The following is a 19,314-nucleotide window of genomic DNA, read 5'->3' on the forward strand; positions in this document are numbered from 1 at the left end:
GTTGTTAGGACAAGGAGCTCACGCCAATCATTTGGTCCCAGAAGTTTGAGTATAAGCTGTAATCTCGTTTTTAGAATTTTCTAATTAGGTGGTTGAAAGAGATGACTGCATAACAGATTGTGGAGTACTTTCGTTCTTAGTGGGGTTGAATGTACAAGGAGAGTTTAGTTCAGAGACGTTGGGTCCAACTTCGTGACTCCGAGTCATATTATAGATCAACTCTTTATTTTTGTGGTTGATCTCTTTTAAGGTTGAATCTATTAGGGGTTAGTGGAAGATGAATCTAGGTAGAGTTGATTGATTTTAAGAATCAAGAAATTTGTTAAATTTATAAAAAGTTTTAATGAGTTTTACATATTTAAGAAGTCTATGAAACTATTTTACTACAATGATTTTGAGAATTTGAATATATATATATATATATATGCAACATTTTGAAAATCTTGTTTTATGAGTTAAAACGTCAAGAATCCAAGTTCTAATAATATTAGATTTTGATAGAATTAAGAATCTTTAAAATCCAAACATTTTGAATAACAATGGATTCTATATGTCATTAAAGAATCATCGAACCAATAACACTTGATTTTATAAGAATGTTAGAATCTATCAGCCAATAAGTATAGACTTTTAAAATTCTAACAATCATTATAAACATAAGTCCCACTAACACCCTTACACCCCGTTATACTCAATTTTGGTGAATATAAAGTTTGTTGATGAGCTAAAAAGAAACGATGTTCTAGTTAGAACTAAAATAGTAGAATTACAATTTGGCCCACAAAGAAAAGGTGAAATTTCCAAATTAGCACCTTAAAAATAATCTTATCATGAAACGTCTTCTAAGAAGAAGCAAATCGATTTGTGGGAACAGAAACCCTAGCGAGCGGAAGCGATCAATCGTGAGATAAAGAGAACAGACAGGGTGATGGGGAAGAAGAAGAAGAGAGCGACGGAGAAGGTGTGGTGCTATTACTGCGACAGAGAGTTCGAGGACGAGAAGATACTAGTGCAGCACCAGAAAGCGAAACACTTCAAGTGCCATGCCTGCCACAAGAAGCTCTCTTCTGCTAGCGGCATGGTCATTCATGTCCTTCAGGTTCATAAAGAGACCGTTTCAAAGTATGTGCCTTCTATTTAATTTACTAATCTTGTTTTGTTTGATGACTTGAATGTGAAAAAAAATTGAATCTTTATTGCAAATCATTGGAAAGGAACACTCTTTTGATTGCTTCAATGTGTATGCAATTTTAAGTCTTTCTTTGCTTGGTTTGGTTAAAGTAAGACGAAAAGGGTAATTGATCATTTTAGTAGCAGTTCTTGCTGCTTGGGGCTTGTAGCTAGAGATGATGCATAATGTTATAGTTCTCACATCTTCTGATTTCCCATTAGGGTTCCTAATGCTAAAGACGGTCGAGATTCAACTGATATTGAAATATACGGAATGCAAGGAATCCCACCTCATCTCTTGGCTGCTCACTACGGAGAAGAAGGTAAATGGACTTGACAACTTGACATGCATTATTGTTCATGTCATCTTCTTTAGTTAGTGTCCTGACGCTGTGTTTTCTGCCAGAGGAAGAGTCTCTAGCCAAAGTTGCCAAAGTTGAGATTCCTTCCGTCCCTCTTGGTGCTGCAGTTCCTAGACCTTACGGAACGGTATATCAACCTCAACAAGTGCCCGGTGCTGTGCGACCTTTGTATGTTCACTATATTCTCTGTTCTATAGCTACTTTCCTTAGTTCTCTCTTAAGATTGTACAATATAGAACTATGGCTTAGAATGACTGTTCCACTATTGTTTTCTTATCTAAGATTTTTTTTGTCACTTTTGATCATGTAATATTATTTTCTGTCAACAGGTACTATCCCGGTGCTTCTATGCGGCCTCCTGGTCCTGCATGGCCTATGCCTCCTCCCCAGCAACAATGGTATCCACATAATCCAGCCGTTTCTGTTCATCCACCTACCCATTTAGGGTATCATCCGCAACAACTCTTTCCTGTTCATGGTATGGGGATGACTGTGCCAACATCATCTGATGTAGCCAATGGAGTCACTCTTTCATCATCTCCCGCAATGCCGGTTTCTCAACCTCTGTTCCCTGTTGTGAATAGCATCACTCCTTCCCAAGCTTCAGTGAATGCATATCCGCCTAATAACTCTTTTCCAGGTTTAGTCTTTAGTTCTCAGAATCGATTGCTTAGATTTAGCTCAGCTTGTTTTGGTTTTGAAACTTAATCTCTCTCTCTCTCTCTCTCTCTCTTATGTTTTTTTGCAGTGGGTGGGACTAATCCTCCTCATTCGTATGCTTCTGGTCCAGACACTAGTGGTCCTTCAATCGGTCCACCTCCTGTGATTGCAAACAAAGCTCCTACCTCTCAGCCTAATGAGGTCTATCTTGTATGGGATGATGAAGCAATGTCTATGGTTAGCTTCCTCCTGTACGTGTTGTATTGATGTCATTTAACGAATCAATTTGATCTGACTCGACTGTATTTGCAGGAGGAAAGAAGAATGTCCTTACCGAAATACAAGGTGCATGATGAAACTAGCCAGGTAAGTTCTGAAATTTCCCTTCTAAAGTTAAAGGAGCGTTTGCTTTGCACGTCTAACCCACTCGGTAGGCTTTATTTATGCCTTTTTCTTTAACTCCAGAGGCTATTGATTCTGTGCTAAGAGGTACCTTTACTATTTCAGTTTATTGTTTCTTCGCTTAGAATAAGAGAATTAAGGACATAGACGACAATAGTAAAGCATGTTTGATCATTGGTTTCTTTAGTAGCTTGCCATAGTACTTGCAAAAAGTAGTAAAGAAAAATGTGTTTGTATCTGCTTGCTCTTCATTGTGTATCCTCTTTCCTCTTGTATTGTATTAAAAATAATTGGTGATTGGGTCCACAAGATCATACTCAACAGGTTTGGTTTCAAACCAGGTCAGCTCCTTTTTTTATTTCATTAAAGTATGCAAAGTTTGGTACCTTTGCACAATCACTGTCTCGAGGAACAAGAAAAGAAAACTCTTTATAGCCTTTCGACGAACTTTTTTTATTTACTGAGAACCGGGCTTTGCTGTTTTCGAAATGGTTGCAGATGAACTCGATAAATGCAGCCATAGACAGACGAATCTCAGAGAGTAGGCTTGCTGGGCGGATGGCATTTTAAAAGTTTTGGCAGCAAACCTGTGAGTCGAAGAAACCATCCAAGAAGATGATGATGATGGGCTTTTGTTACAATTCTTCACTCGCATTTATTCAGGTTTTTCAGAAGCTGAACTTGTGATCTGAATTTAAGTTATTACATACAATCTATATATGATGTAGTCTTTAGACTGGTGAGTTAGTTACCATTTCATTACTTTAGAGATCTCAGGGATGTTTTTTCAAAGGTTTTTTTTTGTTTGTTGTGACTATCCATTGGAACCAAGAAATTGCTAATGTGGGTCAAATGGATCGAATGCAAAGTGGATTTTGTTGAAACAAACGTGGTAATATTTAGTTACTTTCTCAGGCACACTCACTCCGTCACTCGTCTACCCCCAAAAATATTTGGAGTAAATCCTAAACAAAGAGATTGATTGGAAAGGGTTGTAAAAATCGTGACATGCATTTTTTTTCTATGAAACAATCGATTTAGCTTTTCTAAATGAATTTAGAACTAAAAATTTAAAAATATATTAGGAAATCAATTTTTCTAAACATTTATTTACTAGTTTGGATATCTTTGAAAATAAATTACCAAAAAATAATATTAAAGTCAGCCAAAATTAGGGGTGTTCAATCCGGATATCGGTTCGGTTTCGGTTCGGTTTTTTTTGGTTTTCGGTATTTCGGTTAGTAAAATATAACTACCATTCTAATTCCATATTTACTTCGGTTCGGTTCGGTTTATATACCGTCGGTTTTCGGTTTATTCGGTTTTATACCAAAAAACATAATTATTTTGTTTGAGATCATACTATATGAATTTTAGAGTCATATTGTCAACACAGTCATTTATTAAAAATATATTACATGTTCAAATAAATGAACAAAAAAAGTAAAAATGCTTCTACCATCAAATAAAATAATCAATTCTATAACTAAAATCAAAGATTGAAATTTTGAAAATAAAAATATGAAACAAAACAGAAACATGAAAGAAAAGTTTGTCCACTCTTCCATATTTAGTGTTCATTAAAGTCATGTTTTTTCAATTGAAAATTTTCCATTAATTATTGTCTATCAAATTTATAATCTTCATATTAATTTAGTGAAGACTAAAATAAATCAAAAAGATCAAAAAAAGACTTAGAAAATAAGATGTATGTATTGCGATGTATTGTTATTTAGTTATAGTTCAAGTGTTTTATAAATTAAGGTTTTTTATTACTATAAAATTATGGTAATAGTTATTAACACAAATTTAACTTATGTAACAAATAGATTTTCATGTATTGTTTTAAAATAGATACATATTTACATGTTTCTACTTTTAATCGGTTTTGTTCGGTTTATTCGGTTTAATCGGTTATATACCAAACCATATCCAAATCCTACAGTTTTTATAAAATTATATCCATTCGGTTTATATGGTATATACCAAAACCAAACCATATTGTCTATTTCGGTTCGGTTCGGTACGGTTCGGTTTTACCATATTAAACAGTCCTAGCCAAAATATCTACTGTCTAAATTCAAAAGCAAAAAAAAACTAAAGTCACAGCATTAACCAATCACCCCAAAAACACATTTTATGTATGAATAACGTTGATTTGGTTGAGAAGAAAGATCTGTTTAAGGTTGCTGAGGAGTTCCAAAATATTCTAGGATATGAAAAAAGGTATGTAAGATGGTCAGTTTCAAAACAACGAACGGGGATCTCTTAAATTGCAACTAAAAAAAATTCTTTCTGCTTGGTGTTCTAGGTACTTCATGATATTAGGACTCGAGGGATCTGGAGTTAAAGATTTCAGCCAATGTTTAATGGACCAAGCAGTTAAGAAACCATGGGAGGTAGATGCATTCACCATGAATGAAGAAGTCATGAAGAACATCTCTCTTGAGGTTGTTAGGGAGGGATAGTGCATCTCTCTTAAGGGGTGCACTATCATTCAAATTTCAAAAGTGCACTAACAAACACTCACCATTAGGTGGTATAAATAAGCTTAAATGAGTAAAAAGGCATTAGTACATATTAGAAAAGATTAAACTATAAGTAAACCAGATATAGGAGGTACCATATGGTATGAAGCACCGTCTAGTGGATTGGAGAGACCAGCGAGAAGTTGTCGAAGATTAAACATTGGAAATATAATCTTACTACAAACAGAGGATACAAAGCAATAAGATAAAGCAACATAGTTTTTTTTAATGCAACATAATTTCCTAAAAGCAACGACTAGTCTTAACGCCAGAAATCGAAACGGCACGTAGTTTCTTGACTAAAAGCCTAAAAACTAACAGGCTCCAGGAAATGGAAGTGCTAACTGATCAAGAAGACTAACCACCGGTGTAGTAAGTACCGGGTCATAAGCAAAACCCTGCAGCACCTCTTCCTCTGAACCACCTGAGCCAGCACCGCTACTGCTGCCACCGTATGGACAAGGTGGGACCCACAACCAACTCTTTCTCACCATATCAAACAGCAACTGAAGTGAAGCCCTTCTTAACACAATCATTACAAACTCTTGGTTTCCGACACACTCGAACCCTTTCCCGCCTTCTTCCACTGCAAACTGCGTGTATAGCGGCTGAGGCATCCTTTCGATCTCGACCCACGTGGCGTTATCTTGCTGCAAACTCCAAAGCCTAAGGCTTTTGGGAACGTTAAGCTTGCTTTTCTCAACGGCCGCCACGAGAACGAGCCTTCCTCTGCTCTCTAACAAGCTTGGAGACCGGAGAAACCTCCGCATCGGAGCTTGAATCTTAATCCAACGGTTCCCCGTGACCTCATAGCACAAAACGCTAAAAGGGCTATAGTTCATACAATAAAACTTGCCTCCCACGTAAACCATCTTACCTGATTCCAAGCTACAAAGCCGCGGCAGAGAAGAAGCCATCGCCCAAAGGGAGAAGAACCCGCCGGCGTCGACGTGGAAACTCTCCGAGGAGAGGTTTTTCACGGCGTAGGGGGATATGAGGTCGTCTCCGGCGACGGTAACATCAATGGAAGTTGGAGTTACTGAGAGACCTATCGAAGGGAACAGCCTTGGCCTTGACATTGGTGGCAACTGACTCACGGATCCAACAAGAGGGTTACATAGTAGAATGGTTTTGAGACCAGCTTCTTCAGAGACCCAACTCACCAACCCTCCAGATGAACCTGAAGGATAAAACCCTGAAGGGATGTAAGGAAAAGAGAGACGATACCATCTGATTTCATTAGGGTCAAACAAGAAGCCTTCAGCTTTATTGGAACCATCATCGTTTGCTCCTCCTCCACCTCCCCTCTTGTAGATGTAGCTTTTGAGGGTTTTGTGTTTGAAGAAGAGGAAACAGTTGTGTCGGGGAGGAAGTAGTTGTAGATATATCTCAAGGAAAGTGTTGGAGAAAAGTAGACCGTAGAATCTCTTGCAGACGCAACGTGACCGGAAAAACGCTGGAGGTGGAAGAAAAGCGATGATACGGTCAAGAAGCGAAGGAGGTAGCTTGCTCCAAATCCGTCCGTCCATCCACTGACCGGATGTTGAATCTGTGGTTGTGCTAGTGGTTGTGCTACTGTTGCTGCTACTAGTGAAGGTGTAAGAGAACGGTAAGTGTGCAGATGGGTTATTGATGAACATATTTGTTTCCATTTTGATGTTTAGGCTTTGGCATGTGAAAGATATGGTGAAAAGGGGATTTGAGATTTTCTTTGTCTGAAATGGATTTGGAGTTTTCTTCTTTGGTTGGGAAAAAAGGAAGAATTAGCTTTTAGTGATTTTTTGAGGAAGTTTTTGTGAAAGTTATGCAAAACTCATCGTAGGTAAAAGAGGCAGAGATTGTATATAGCTTTTGAAGAAGTAACAAAGAGAAGACAAAGTAGTTCTCTAGTCACTCTCTACTTCTTGCATGGGTTTTTGATATTCAACAGAGTAAAGTGGCATATATTTATATATAAGATAATAACTTATATATAGGCAGAGTAAATGAAATATGTTAAAAGCAAAAACCAAGGTAAACTGAATTTATACAAAGCACACAACTTTATATTGAAGAATAAAAAGAAAACGTGTTTCTTTATTGTTAAAAAGGTACAGTGTGACACACCAATAAGTATAGAAATAATAGGGAACTTTTAATTTGTATCTAAATTAATATTTATTTTTTAATGTATGATGAGCTATAAATTATTTCAAATAAGTTAGTATACGTTATTTATATTTACTAGTGTGCTAACTAAACCAGTCAAGAAGCCTATTTCCAAAAAAAAAAAAAAACCAGTCAAATGCTGAAGACAAGAAAAATGTTAACTCCAAAAGAACTAAAATTTCTCAAGGAGTTTGAATTTCTTTTATTAATAAATTGTAAAGTAGTATTCAATATATATATACCGGATGAATTTGGTATCATTCGAACAGTTTTAACTAGACCAAACTTCAACAAAAGCACAACTATCCAAAAAACCTTGTTACAACAACAGTTTGTTTATATCAATTGACTAACAAAATTTTGTTTGTATACGTGTGGGTAAACGTGAAAATGGTGGCAGAGGAAGTGATGGTTCTTAATGTTGAGAGCTACAGAGTTATCTTGTCATGCCCAGCATCGACATTATTAATTCAGAGACTACTCCAATACTTTTCACACTTGATCACATCTTCGTCTTCTTTTTCAACTCTATAGTTTTATCGCAATCTACATGCACGCTCCTCTTCTTCTTTTTCTTTTTGATAATAGCCAGACAAATTGTACTCATTGAAGATCAAATCAGAGAATACTTGAAGAATATTGTGCAAGTTATTCTAGATTTAATTTTATCAACTCAAACAACCCAATTATATCATTTCCTTTGTTCTAAATGTGTTTATTCAAAATTTCAAAAGTTTTTATTTAAAGTTTTTTTTTTGATAAAAGTTTTTATTTAAAGTTAGACAGTTAGTTCTCTAAATTCTTAGAAATGGAAACCAGTCAATTTCTACTAGTCTACTACAAGTTTGAAGAAGAAATATATGTATATGCCCCTCAATTTAACGACTTTTGTTGGAGAAAATCACATATATTATATTTGGATTAGAAACGAAAATTTTACACATATAATAGGATATAATACAGTCCACTAATTAAAGTTTCATCAAGAAAAGATGGGAAACTTGTGCAACATGGAAGAATTACAAAAAAAAAAAACAAAGAAGAACGCTTTTACCAAAAAAAACAAAGAAGAACGCTAGTTTTAAAAAGAAATATAAGAACGTTGTTTTTGAAAAACGAAAGTAGTTTCTTTTTTTTTTTGGTCAAAAGAAAGTAGTTTCTAAACAGAAGATTATAAAGAAAAAAAAATAAGAAGTAAGACGTTCATAAACAGTGCCGTCCCAAACATTTTGGTGGCCTGAAGCATTTTTTTAAATGTAACCCTAATAAATTTTTATTTATTAAAAACACATCTTCTAGTTCCCATTCAGTCTTTTGTGACATATAGTAAATCGTAAATATTTTTATCAACTTCAACTTTAAAAACAAATTCTGCAGAAGCAACCTAAACTGGAGTTGCTAACATATATTTTTTTGAAAAAGAATTGCTAACATATTTGATAAACAATCCATGGGTTATAATAAAATCTCCCATTACTTTCATAGAGTTCAATATTTCAGCAACTCTTTTAAATTCTGCTTGTAGTGCCATTTTTAGAAGTTCGATCTCCGAACATAAATAATTTCATAAATACCACCCACCAACAACCATTGTTATTCTAAAATTCAATTCAAAAGCACTTTATAATTATTAATCAACTTGTTAACAAGATTTAAGATTTTGGGGATTAATTTTTTTAAAAAAAATATGAAGGAAGAAATAAAGAAGAAGATTTGTTAACAAGTATTCGTGGTTTTATATCAAGCTAAATAAAATGAAAAGTACTGTACATAAAATAGAAGATGTGGCCTAATTTTTTTTAAAAAAAATTGTGGCCTAAAGCTAATGCTTTAGCTGCCTTATAAGAAGCACGGGCCTGTTCGTAAAAGTGAGAATTAGAAATAGGAAATATGTTTAGCAAATAAAAATAAATAAATATGCGAATACTTTTTTATAATCAAGATACCTGTGATCGAGCAGTTTTTCATAACGTTTCTTTTTTTGTGGACAGAAAATAAGAATTTGCGCCCATAATGTTATAGCAGAAATAGGCTATATACCTAATTGACGTTGTTAATTGTAAACGAATAAACTGTGTCACCCGTACTGACCCGTATTCAATGTTGTTTTCATATTGTTGTAAGAAACATGTCACTAATATATAGTTATCGATTTAAATCACGAATAGCAACTCGGCCTCGTTAAAAAAAAACATATTCAATGTTCAAAGATGTAAGAAAATGCAACACACAAAGGGTGAAGTAGAAAGAGGTTAAGGGTTAGAGAGACATGATGACTGAAAATAAAGAAATAGAAAGAGTGAAGTAGAGTCAGATCAAAAGTCCAATCAGGGTTTCTTATTTAAGGCATTGTTTACCGTGAAAATAATATGTACATGTGAGAAGAATATCTGAAAACTGACAAGTCGCAAAAGAGTAATAATATTCTCTATTTGCAGTAACTCAAGAGGCTTCGCTTTTGATTGTGTTTTGATGCTTAAAGGAAGTCTCTGAAACCAAACAGTGTCTTGTTTTTGTCAAATCATCTCGCTTCCCATTTCCCAACTAGGTTATAACTTTTAATCACGCCTACAAGTCGTACCCATAGTAAATTGTCCATTTTAATTAACCCGGTAGAATAGTAAATTAAAAGTGATCCTGAATAAAACTCTACTTCCTCCATTTTCTTTTATCTGACACTTTAAATTTGTGAATCCAAACTAAGAAAATATTTAATTTTACATATTTCTAAATAAAACATCATAAATATATAACTAATCATAATTTAATTAATAGAACAATATTTTTTGCATAATTTAGAAGGACATACAACATAAAAATCAATAAATTTTACATAATAAATTAAAAACTTTATCTAATTTGAAAAAAAAAATCTCCAAAATATCATTTACTAAAAACAGTAGAAACATTTATTTTAAGATTTCAGTCCAACTACCATATTGTAATATTATGCAGTGTTTATTTACACGTGTTTTAACGGTTTATTCACACAAAAAAAAACAGTTTGTCACAAATCTCCTGCCAAATAGAATTTTTAATACAGTAATTGCTGATTTTCTAGAGAAAATATTTTAATAATCATTCAATCGAATATTAAGACTTATTAGAAAGGTTATCGAGAAAGTGATTTATGTAGATTTTGTTGATTTCAAAAGTTAGACAGATTTTTATAAAGTTGAAAAAGATTTCCTGGCCTTTAACAAATATTCATCCATATTTATAGAATCTATACAATTTTTATAGATTGTCATGGATTTTCATAGATTCATATTAATTTTTTTATTATTTGTTATGTAATGTATTATTCCATATAACTAGTATGTAAATGATGTGTTGGAAGGTCTATGTGAACAGTAAGATATGTCAATAAAATATATTTCCGTGGTCTTAGCTTTTTTGAAAGACATGTTACATTCGAAAAGTCTGGGCTTTGTCATTTTAGATGTGCTATAGTGTCATCGTTCAATTTGCTTTCTTATATAACTATGCTTTTCCTTTTTTTTTTTGGCACAAGAACTGATCAATGTGTATTCATCACAAAAATATTGCTAAATAGTATAACATGTCTTGTCTTGGTAGAAATTGATAAATAAGCGTAAGAATGTTTATTTATTACAAAATCATTACACCAATAACAAAAAATTTAAGAAAAGTTAAAATCATCACACCAACAATCTCATACTCATACTCTGTTTTTAGTGTTCTTCTGTTTTTTGTGGGTCTGGCTTTGGAGGAAAAGCGTTGTATGTTTGATGGTATTGACTTTGGTGTTAGGGCCAATTTTATCTATATAATGAAACAACCTTGACGGAAAAAAAAAAAAAATCATCACACCAACAACAATTAAGACTTCAAGAATCATGAATGTTCTTATATGGGTAACTGTTAGGTCAAAATTTAAATGCTACTAAGTATGTAACTAATAATAATTATACAAATTTAAAATATTTAGAATTTGATTTTATACCAAGTCAGGTAATTTCTTTCTCATATGTTTTCTATAGTAAGATAAATAGATACATATGCTTGCATGTACGTGTATGTTCATTTATTGCGTGTTCACTCAAAATTCACTTCTCTCTAGCCCTAAAATCTATGGAAAAGAGGGGGTAGAAAATTGTAAATGTATGAAATTCTGGAACTCAAAGTAAATATTAACCTTCAAGAAATCGCCATTTATGGAAAATGTTAAAAACTTTTTTGAATTTCGTAATTTCGAGTTGTATTCACTTTTGAAGCAACCTTATTTTGTTTTTCACCTTTTGACACTTAAATTTAACTTTTCACCTAGATCAGTAAGCCCATTGAGTCATTGACCCGTATATTTACTATGAGAGTTAAGTTATGAATGAATTATTTCTTTTTAGAATATTAAATAACATCCCACCATTATATTATATTATTATCTGGGAGGGGTGTGATATGTGCCCCATCCTAATATTTTTAACTAATTATTAGTACTAAGTTTATTCAAATACATCTGTACTAAACTTTTGAGTTATAAGAAAATGGTTATGTGACTTATACAAAAAACGTTCTTGGATCCGGTTTATAGATAATAAAAAAATAAATCGATTGAATAAACAAAGTTAAATATAATTTTTCTTCTAGAGCTATAATAAATGTAAGATACATTCACAAAATAACCTAATTCTGTGCAGTATTAAGATAAATGACTTGATCTTTCTATATTTATACTTACAATAGAGATTTTCTTCGATATGAAGATAAATTAATAAATTTAAATATATGATAAAAATATTTATTTATATTTAATAGTAAGATATATTGAATTATTAATATAAAACTAATCAATTAATGTTTAGTAAATTCAATGTAAAATTATATATTTAAAATTAATTAGTTCATTTATTAATAAAACTCTGATTATCAGATAACATAATTTAGTTGGTCTTAACATATACAAAATTCAAACAAACATCTAAGTTTATAAATAATACTAGACAAGTAAAAACAAATTACATTTTCATGCTTTTAATGGTGAAACAAATATACAAATTTGAAGGAAATAATAAAAAGTAAAAGTTGTAGTAAGAAATAATTAATTATTTAAATTTGATGATAAATTTTATTTATATTATTTTATTTATTTATTTATCCGCTATTAAAACAATAAAGTTGTAGTACGTATATAAAAGCATAAGTGGGTGGGTGTAAAATTAGTACTTCATCAACATAAAAACATCCTAAATTTAATAAATAACTATCAAAATTATTTTGATATTTTTTATACAATCTATAGTGTATACGTTTATACTTTTAATATTCACGCACTACAAAATAAATAAAAAATTATATACATACTGTTTTAATAATATTTATTAAATTATAACCAAATTTACTATTTTATGGGCATTTTCAGATTCAGAATTTAATTATTTATATTAATATTTTTATGGTAGAAAAAATATTTAAGAAAGACTTTTTTTACATTTTGTAATCATATTCCATGAAGTTATTTAGCTCTATTTAACAAGTGATCCCTGAAAACCCTACACATATTTTCAATACTATTTGACCATGTTATATATTCGTATTATTTTCTTCAGTTACATTTTTCTGTTTTATGATAATTCATTCTATGGTGCTTCACTATTTTTTCTTCATGTACTATGCTATATATATCTTTCAACACACCTTTTAATTTATAAGATAATATTATTTTGCAAATTAACCCATGAACTTATGATTTGTATTAACTAAAAATAATTACATATATGTAGACAATTAATAAAATAACCTTATATGTACCTATTTTATGCTTTAACTTTATATATATTTGAAATTCAAATCGTCTCAAAAATAATTAGCATGAATATTATCACATACATTTAATCATCATGAAAATTGCCCACGTCTCTTATTGGCCATGACTAAATCCTCTACTCGTCCACGTTTCTTATTGGCCCTCCGACCACCGAAATCCATATTGCTTATCGACCACCGGAATAACGGCTTCAACGATCGTCTGCCAATTTCGTCTCACTACAGAGTTAAAGAAAAAAATTGTGTCTCGACTCCATATCTGTTTATGAAAATGGTTGTCTTCTCGGTTTCTATTCGAGTTCTACAATCATTTATTTCCTTAATATCTCTTTATTTATTATTTTTATTTCAATTCGGTTTCAGGCTTCTACAATCTTAACTCTGAATTGCTTCTGTTCATAAACTTTATCGGATTAAAAAAATATTTTTATGAAACGGTTTATTCAAGGAATTGTAAATGGTTTTGGAACGGTGTTTAAAATACTTGAGCAAACCCTGATAATTGGGTGTTCGTATGAACGCAAGGTTTTGGAAACAAACCTGATAATTGGGTGTTCATATTGGCAAGTAACATCAGTTGATCATGAACAATCTGTAGCTATAGGATTTGTGGGCTGTTAACCGCTACATAGGTTGTATACAAAAAAAATTTTTTTTTTACCAAACTCAAATTTTCTAAACAATTATAGATACGTCGCATATGACGGATAAGACATACCTTCTCATCAATTGAGAATTTGAGACCATGTCGATTCCCACAAGTTGTCCTCTGGATCTTGTTTGAGTTGCTATGTACATCGTTGGAAGTCTGTACATCGTTGGAAGGTGGGATATTTATATTGGATGCAATGCAGAGGGAGGAGTGGGCTAATCACGCAAAAATTTGGAGTTAAGAATAGATTAATGGAAGGTTAAGACCATCTCCAAAAGACAATCTATAACTTCAAATATGAAATTTTTTGCTTTTCAAAAAGGAACTTCAAACTTCAAATTTGAAGTTTTAAGAAGTGAAACTCTATATTTAAAGTTTCACTACTCAAAACTTCAAATTTGAAGTTTCATATTTTTATTTGCATTTTGATCCATACAATTACAAATCACATTTATGATTCATAAATATTATTTTAATTCTTGTTTATTATTTTAATCCTTATAAAAATTATATCTCATAAATATTTTAAGTATTGTTTAAAAAATTTAGGTTTATACATAAAATTAAATAAAGCTTTAAAATAAGATTTAAAATATTTAAAACTAGATTTAGATAACAAAAATATACAAAAAAACTTAACAAAAAAGCTTTTAAAAAATTACATGAAGACATAACTATTACACAAATTTAAATATTACAACAACACTAATAGTCATGCAACTTTGAACCGGAACCTTCAAAAATTCTAAATATTGTCCAATTGTTTTCTTGTAACTGAAGATGGTTGTTGTTGTTGATGATGATGTATTTTCGTACAATTCTTTCTTGTTTATATGAATATATTCACGAGTATTAATATCATCAATAAAAATTAGTCTTTTAGCAGTATTTTATGTTTATCTTTTACTTTCTTGTTCTTATCTAATGTATTTACAAGTATTAATATCACTCAATTTAAACAATTTGTATCTCTAATCTACAAATTAAAAATGAGGATAACCATTTTTACTTTAGAAGCACTAATAGATCATATATGCATTACAAAAATAACTTTATAGAATAATATGGTATTTTCATTGAAGTTTAATATTAATTAAGTTATTTTGTTTAAAATTTTATATTTTAATATAAAATTTTATTAATTAATATTGTTGTAATATGTTTATATATGTGCTAGTTATTTACAATTTTTTTTATGAATTCAAATTAGTTATGATAAATGTAAGGACTGTATTATAAAATACAAATAGTTGTAAAGTTGAGTTTGAAGTTTTTCTTTTAAAGAACACCTTTAAATTTCAAATATAGAGTTTTGGAAACTTCAAAATAAAGTTTATTTTTGGAGATGCTCTAAGACGTTATGGGAGAGATCGGATCGTTGCTTTAGTCATGGAAAGATTTTGACAGCTGTCTTGCGAAAAAGAAGAAGAAACCTAAAAATACGATGGGCTTATCATAGTGTTTTAAAAGGCCTATCATAAGTTATAATAATAGCCCAAGTTATAATTAATAATAGCTCAGTCGGATAGAAGCAAGAGATAAACCGGAAAATAAAGAATCAATTTGAACGCGCGCTGGTTTGATGAAACGACATGTGTCTAAAAACGTCACATGTTTCCTGATGATGTGGCGGTATGTGGAGAGAGGCAAGCCTCATTTATTATTATAGATATATATAAGTGATAATTTATAAATTACTCTATTAATAGTTTGAAATTTGAAAATTACATTTTATTTTTATTTTTTTAAATTACACTTTTTAATTGAATTGACACTTTATCCAAATTAAATATTTCAATAATGAAAATAGATATCAAAATTAATAAGAGAAATTAGGTTCTATATACACAAAAAAAACATAATATTTGCAAAATACCCTAGGACTAATTTTGACACTATTGATATCTTTATAAGAGAATTACCCCTGCCCCAACCATCTGAACCATTATCTATCTTGTGTCTTCTTATTATCTTCTGCCCAGAACAATCTTCTTACTTCTCTCTCTCTCTCTTGTATTTTCTTAAAATTACCAAAACAATTTTTTTTCCTATTAATCTACAAATGTTTTTTTCCTTATGTTTTCTATTTTCAACGATGCGAATCATCAACATGTACGTATATTTCAATTAATACAGAGTATGAATCTAATGAGTACTATCCTCACATGAGTTTTTAGATCTATCATCTCTATTATTTTACTCTATCTGATCATGATATGAATGTCTTAAGAAATTTTGTTTAATATACATGTGATATCTTTTCGATTCATTCGCTGGTAAAAGTTCATGGTTGTATTGATGGTTTGTATAATCAAGAAATATAGAGATTTCCCGACATTGATGAAACATGACTCTAACATTTAAGTTATTTTTGCTTGTAGTCGATATTTATTAAGTTAACGGATAATTGTTTGATTACATGCTACAAATCAAATACTGTGAGCATATGCATGTTTGGTTAGTTGTTATTAAACTGGTGGATGCCGATTTTTTTTCACAAATATATTATCATTAGGTGATAAATGTCTACTAGCTGTTATAAAACATGTTAACGGCCTTTTAAAATGGTTTGTAATTTAAAAAAAAAATAGTTTGTCTTGGCTGATAAATAGTTTGTTAGATGCTATGAAATAAGTTAGTAGGTTAAAACAAGTTACATAACAGTTTACGTTGAAACTTTGTATTCATATTATATATAACATTTTATGATTAGTTGATACATGTTTGGTTAACTGTTACAAAACATGTATTCATTTTTTACATTGTTTGGTAAAATGGTTAAAGTAGCAATCGTTAACTAATATATATATTCTGTTAGAAGTTACAAATTATGTTAACGTGTTAACTTAATCATTATTTATTCAACTAATATTATCCAGGCGATTAACAATTATTGTAGCATATATAATCAAAATTTAGGGCAAGAAAGAGAAACATATAAAAATTTAGGGTAGGGATAAAACAGGAAAATGAGAAAAAATATCTACAGTGCACATGAGTTTTTCTTGCATTAGGATAGTTTCTTAATTTCTTGGTGAGTTTGGTATATTCAGCAAATTGTCTCAACTAATAATAATATTATTATTTATGTTTAAGATAAATTTATTGTGTTGAGATAAATATATTATTTACCTTTTAAAATTGTAAAACAAGGATATTCTAAACCAATTTTTATTTGTTTCCACTCTCCAAAAACTCCAACTATATATATCATGATGATGAATGTGAAGGTTTGTAAAGAGAAGCAAACGTGTAAGAAAACGTACCCTGAGACGATACTTGTATAACACGTAACTAGCTACACAAATGCCTGCAACTGCAGGTAGAATAACAAATGTGAAGAACCACCCGATTCTTGATCCGCTTCTCTCTGCAGAAACAAAAACATATAAATGAGAATATGATAAAGTTCTTGTCTTAACTATTTTCTGGACATTTACAGATACAAGTGTCTTGGTCTTTCATATAGAGACGATTGCAGAGCATTTGCACTTAAAACTACCCCATTTGTTCTTACACTTGCATCCATCACATTGACAAGCTGATTTCTCCTTGCATTCATCAATGTCTAGTATACAGAAATGAACCAGTTTAAGATAAACTAGATTGGAGAATTTGAAATTTTTAGTGAAGAAAAGGTTTCACCTTCACATTTAAGACCATCCCCTTTGAAACCTGGAGGGCAACGACATCCGGATGTCTCTGAGTTCTGAATTCAAAAATTTGGAGAAAATCATTAGAAACAATATGAAATTTGGATGAAAATTTCAAACCTTATGGCATTAATACTGAATAAAAAAACAGAGAAAACAAGTTGAGTCACTGACCAAGCAAGCTAAGAAAGTTTCACCTTTTCTTGTTTCAGACCAGCAGCCTCCTTGATTGATCGAACATCTCGCAGGTCCATAAGGGCTGTTAATAACATTCAAGTCAAGCAAAGATAACTTCATTTTTCAAACCAGAACACAAAATGTTTCTAGTGAAGTTTTCCAAAAAATAAAGAAATTTAAGAACATACGTTCACATGAAGTATAGCCATCTCCCGCACACCATTCACCACAGGGAATTTACAAACTATTCCCCTAAATGTGTCCTGATAGAATCCAATATAGGTGAAAAACATATATCAGCATTATGAGATAATTTTATTAAATATTCCGGTTACACTAACGTTTTGTTGTTATTAATCAAGTACCTTGCAAGCTGTTACATTAGATTTCTTGTCTTGCCAACATCCTCCATTTGCTTCAAGACATTCATTTGTTTCAATATCTGTTTCAAAAGTGTGAGAATGTTTCTTGAGTATATTAGTACCACAAGAAGGTCAGGTTACTTGAGGAATTGGTTTAACCTCCACTTAGACAGATCCCAGGTTCGGTTCTCTCCTTGAAGCCTGAACATATAGCCTTTAGTACCGCATTTCTCTCGAGTTTACCTGAGCAATGAATCAGATTAACAGCTTAAGAATCCTTAACATTCCAGTAACACATTCAAAGCAAAAACGTTACAGTGAGAAGGAATGAGTCAAACCGCGGTACTGAGCATTATTGATGATCAATGTTGGCAAGATTGTGACTTACCCACGGTCTCCTTGTCCTAACCGAAGAGCTTGCTCGGCTTTCAAAACCTCATTTTCCACATCAGCTGCAGGATCACCCTGCCCATACATTTCTTGATCTTTTCAAGTGTCAAACCTGGGAATATGAAAATTCTTAAGTCCCGGAATGTAAAGAAAATGGATATGATAAACGAGTGTGATGTCTCTTACCGAGAGATTCCACAACAATCTCTGCACATTCTTTGCTATACTTGTTCTCCTTCATTGAACACCTGATGTGAAAGTCAGTCACATAGTCCCACGGTGGGATTCCCACCAAGACCTACTATTCTCTTTCGCTACTCTATGAACACACAACTGTCTCAAGTTCTCAAAAACAATGTCTTTCCCGTCGTACCCATCTCCAAAGTCTTGTTCAGGATACCTCCCTCGGTTTATACACTGGGACTTACACTGATTGCCGAAACATACTCTTTAGGACAGAACCATGTAATGTAATGAGGTGTGAACAAAGAGTATCCTCCTTTCTCGAGAATCTGCGCGTGCCCTTTAAAGTTCTTGACGAAATTCATCTGCTCATCGATCGCATCGCACACCCACTCATCATTGGTGTTAGTCCATAGCTCATACTCGACTCTCTCATCCGGATGAGGCAGTGACTCGCTCCAGTCTATCTTCAGGACTACTTCCTCTCCTTTCTTAAGAGCTTGCTTGAGGGTATTGGCGAAAGAAAGATCGATCAAAGCAGATGGAATGTTGAGTTTCTCTATTAAGTCATCAGCTTCTTTGGATTCTTCAGGTGAATCCATTGTATGGCTCGTCCACGTTATCTGCTATTAGAACCGCTGCTGCACTTGTAGGAGATGGATTACATCCTTCCACAAGGCCCATCAAATAACAGGCCCTAACCCGACAAGGTCGATCGAGCTTAGTCGGCTTAGCGGCTAGAGACGTCGGCTCGACCCTAGAATACTTTAAGCCGGTCAGCTAAGCCGACCAGCTATACTCGGCTTGGACGAAACAGCACCAAGGCCCGCATACTCGGCC

General features: G+C 32.2%; 3 protein-coding genes and 1 long non-coding RNA gene across 5 annotated transcripts; 2 read left to right on the top strand and 2 right to left on the bottom strand.

Annotated features, from left to right (window-relative positions):
- Positions 1-831: 831 nt before the first annotated feature.
- Positions 832-3,512, top strand: LOC103833415 (protein SUPPRESSOR OF FRI 4). Of its 2 annotated transcripts, XM_009109502.3 has the most exons (7): positions 832-1,122; positions 1,393-1,493; positions 1,577-1,700; positions 1,862-2,172; positions 2,281-2,429; positions 2,505-2,558; positions 3,093-3,501. In XM_009109502.3, the coding sequence occupies exons 1-7, from the start codon at positions 929-931 to the stop codon at positions 3,162-3,164; spliced, it is 1,005 nt and encodes a 334-aa protein (XP_009107750.1). In that variant the 5' UTR covers positions 832-928; the 3' UTR covers positions 3,165-3,501. The 2 variants fall into 2 exon arrangements, with proteins under 2 accessions (XP_009107750.1, XP_009107749.1); XM_009109501.3 differs by having other exon boundaries at positions 2,505-3,512.
- A 936-nt stretch (positions 3,513-4,448) lies between these two features.
- LOC117127255 lies at positions 4,449-5,172 on the top strand. The gene is made up of 2 exons (XR_004450168.1): positions 4,449-4,820; positions 4,906-5,172. It is a non-coding gene; the product is annotated as an uncharacterized LOC117127255 (long non-coding RNA).
- A 209-nt stretch (positions 5,173-5,381) lies between these two features.
- On the bottom strand, positions 5,382-8,824 carry LOC103833418 (protein UNUSUAL FLORAL ORGANS). Its single transcript, XM_009109503.3, has one exon. It carries the CDS (start codon positions 6,772-6,774, stop codon positions 5,437-5,439), a length of 1,338 nt encoding a protein of 445 aa, XP_009107751.1. The 5' UTR covers positions 6,775-8,824; the 3' UTR covers positions 5,382-5,436.
- Positions 8,825-10,731: 1,907 nt separating this feature from the next.
- Positions 10,732-19,158, bottom strand: LOC103833419 (vacuolar-sorting receptor 6). Its single transcript, XM_033276986.1, is given in 16 exon segments — positions 10,732-13,865; positions 16,976-17,079; positions 17,150-17,188; positions 17,191-17,277; positions 17,355-17,418; positions 17,537-17,621; positions 17,724-17,754; positions 17,757-17,802; positions 17,905-17,981; positions 18,061-18,144; positions 18,240-18,366; positions 18,369-18,403; positions 18,478-18,568; positions 18,571-18,734; positions 18,737-19,080; positions 19,082-19,158. Coding segments are annotated over 16 exon segments (1,665 nt in total). The 3' UTR covers positions 10,732-13,655.
- Positions 19,159-19,314: the final 156 nt, after the last annotated feature.

This window comes from Brassica rapa, chromosome A08 (assembly GCF_000309985.2).
Source record: "Brassica rapa cultivar Chiifu-401-42 chromosome A08, CAAS_Brap_v3.01, whole genome shotgun sequence".
In the NCBI taxonomy this organism is placed as follows: Eukaryota; Viridiplantae; Streptophyta; class Magnoliopsida; order Brassicales; family Brassicaceae; genus Brassica; species Brassica rapa.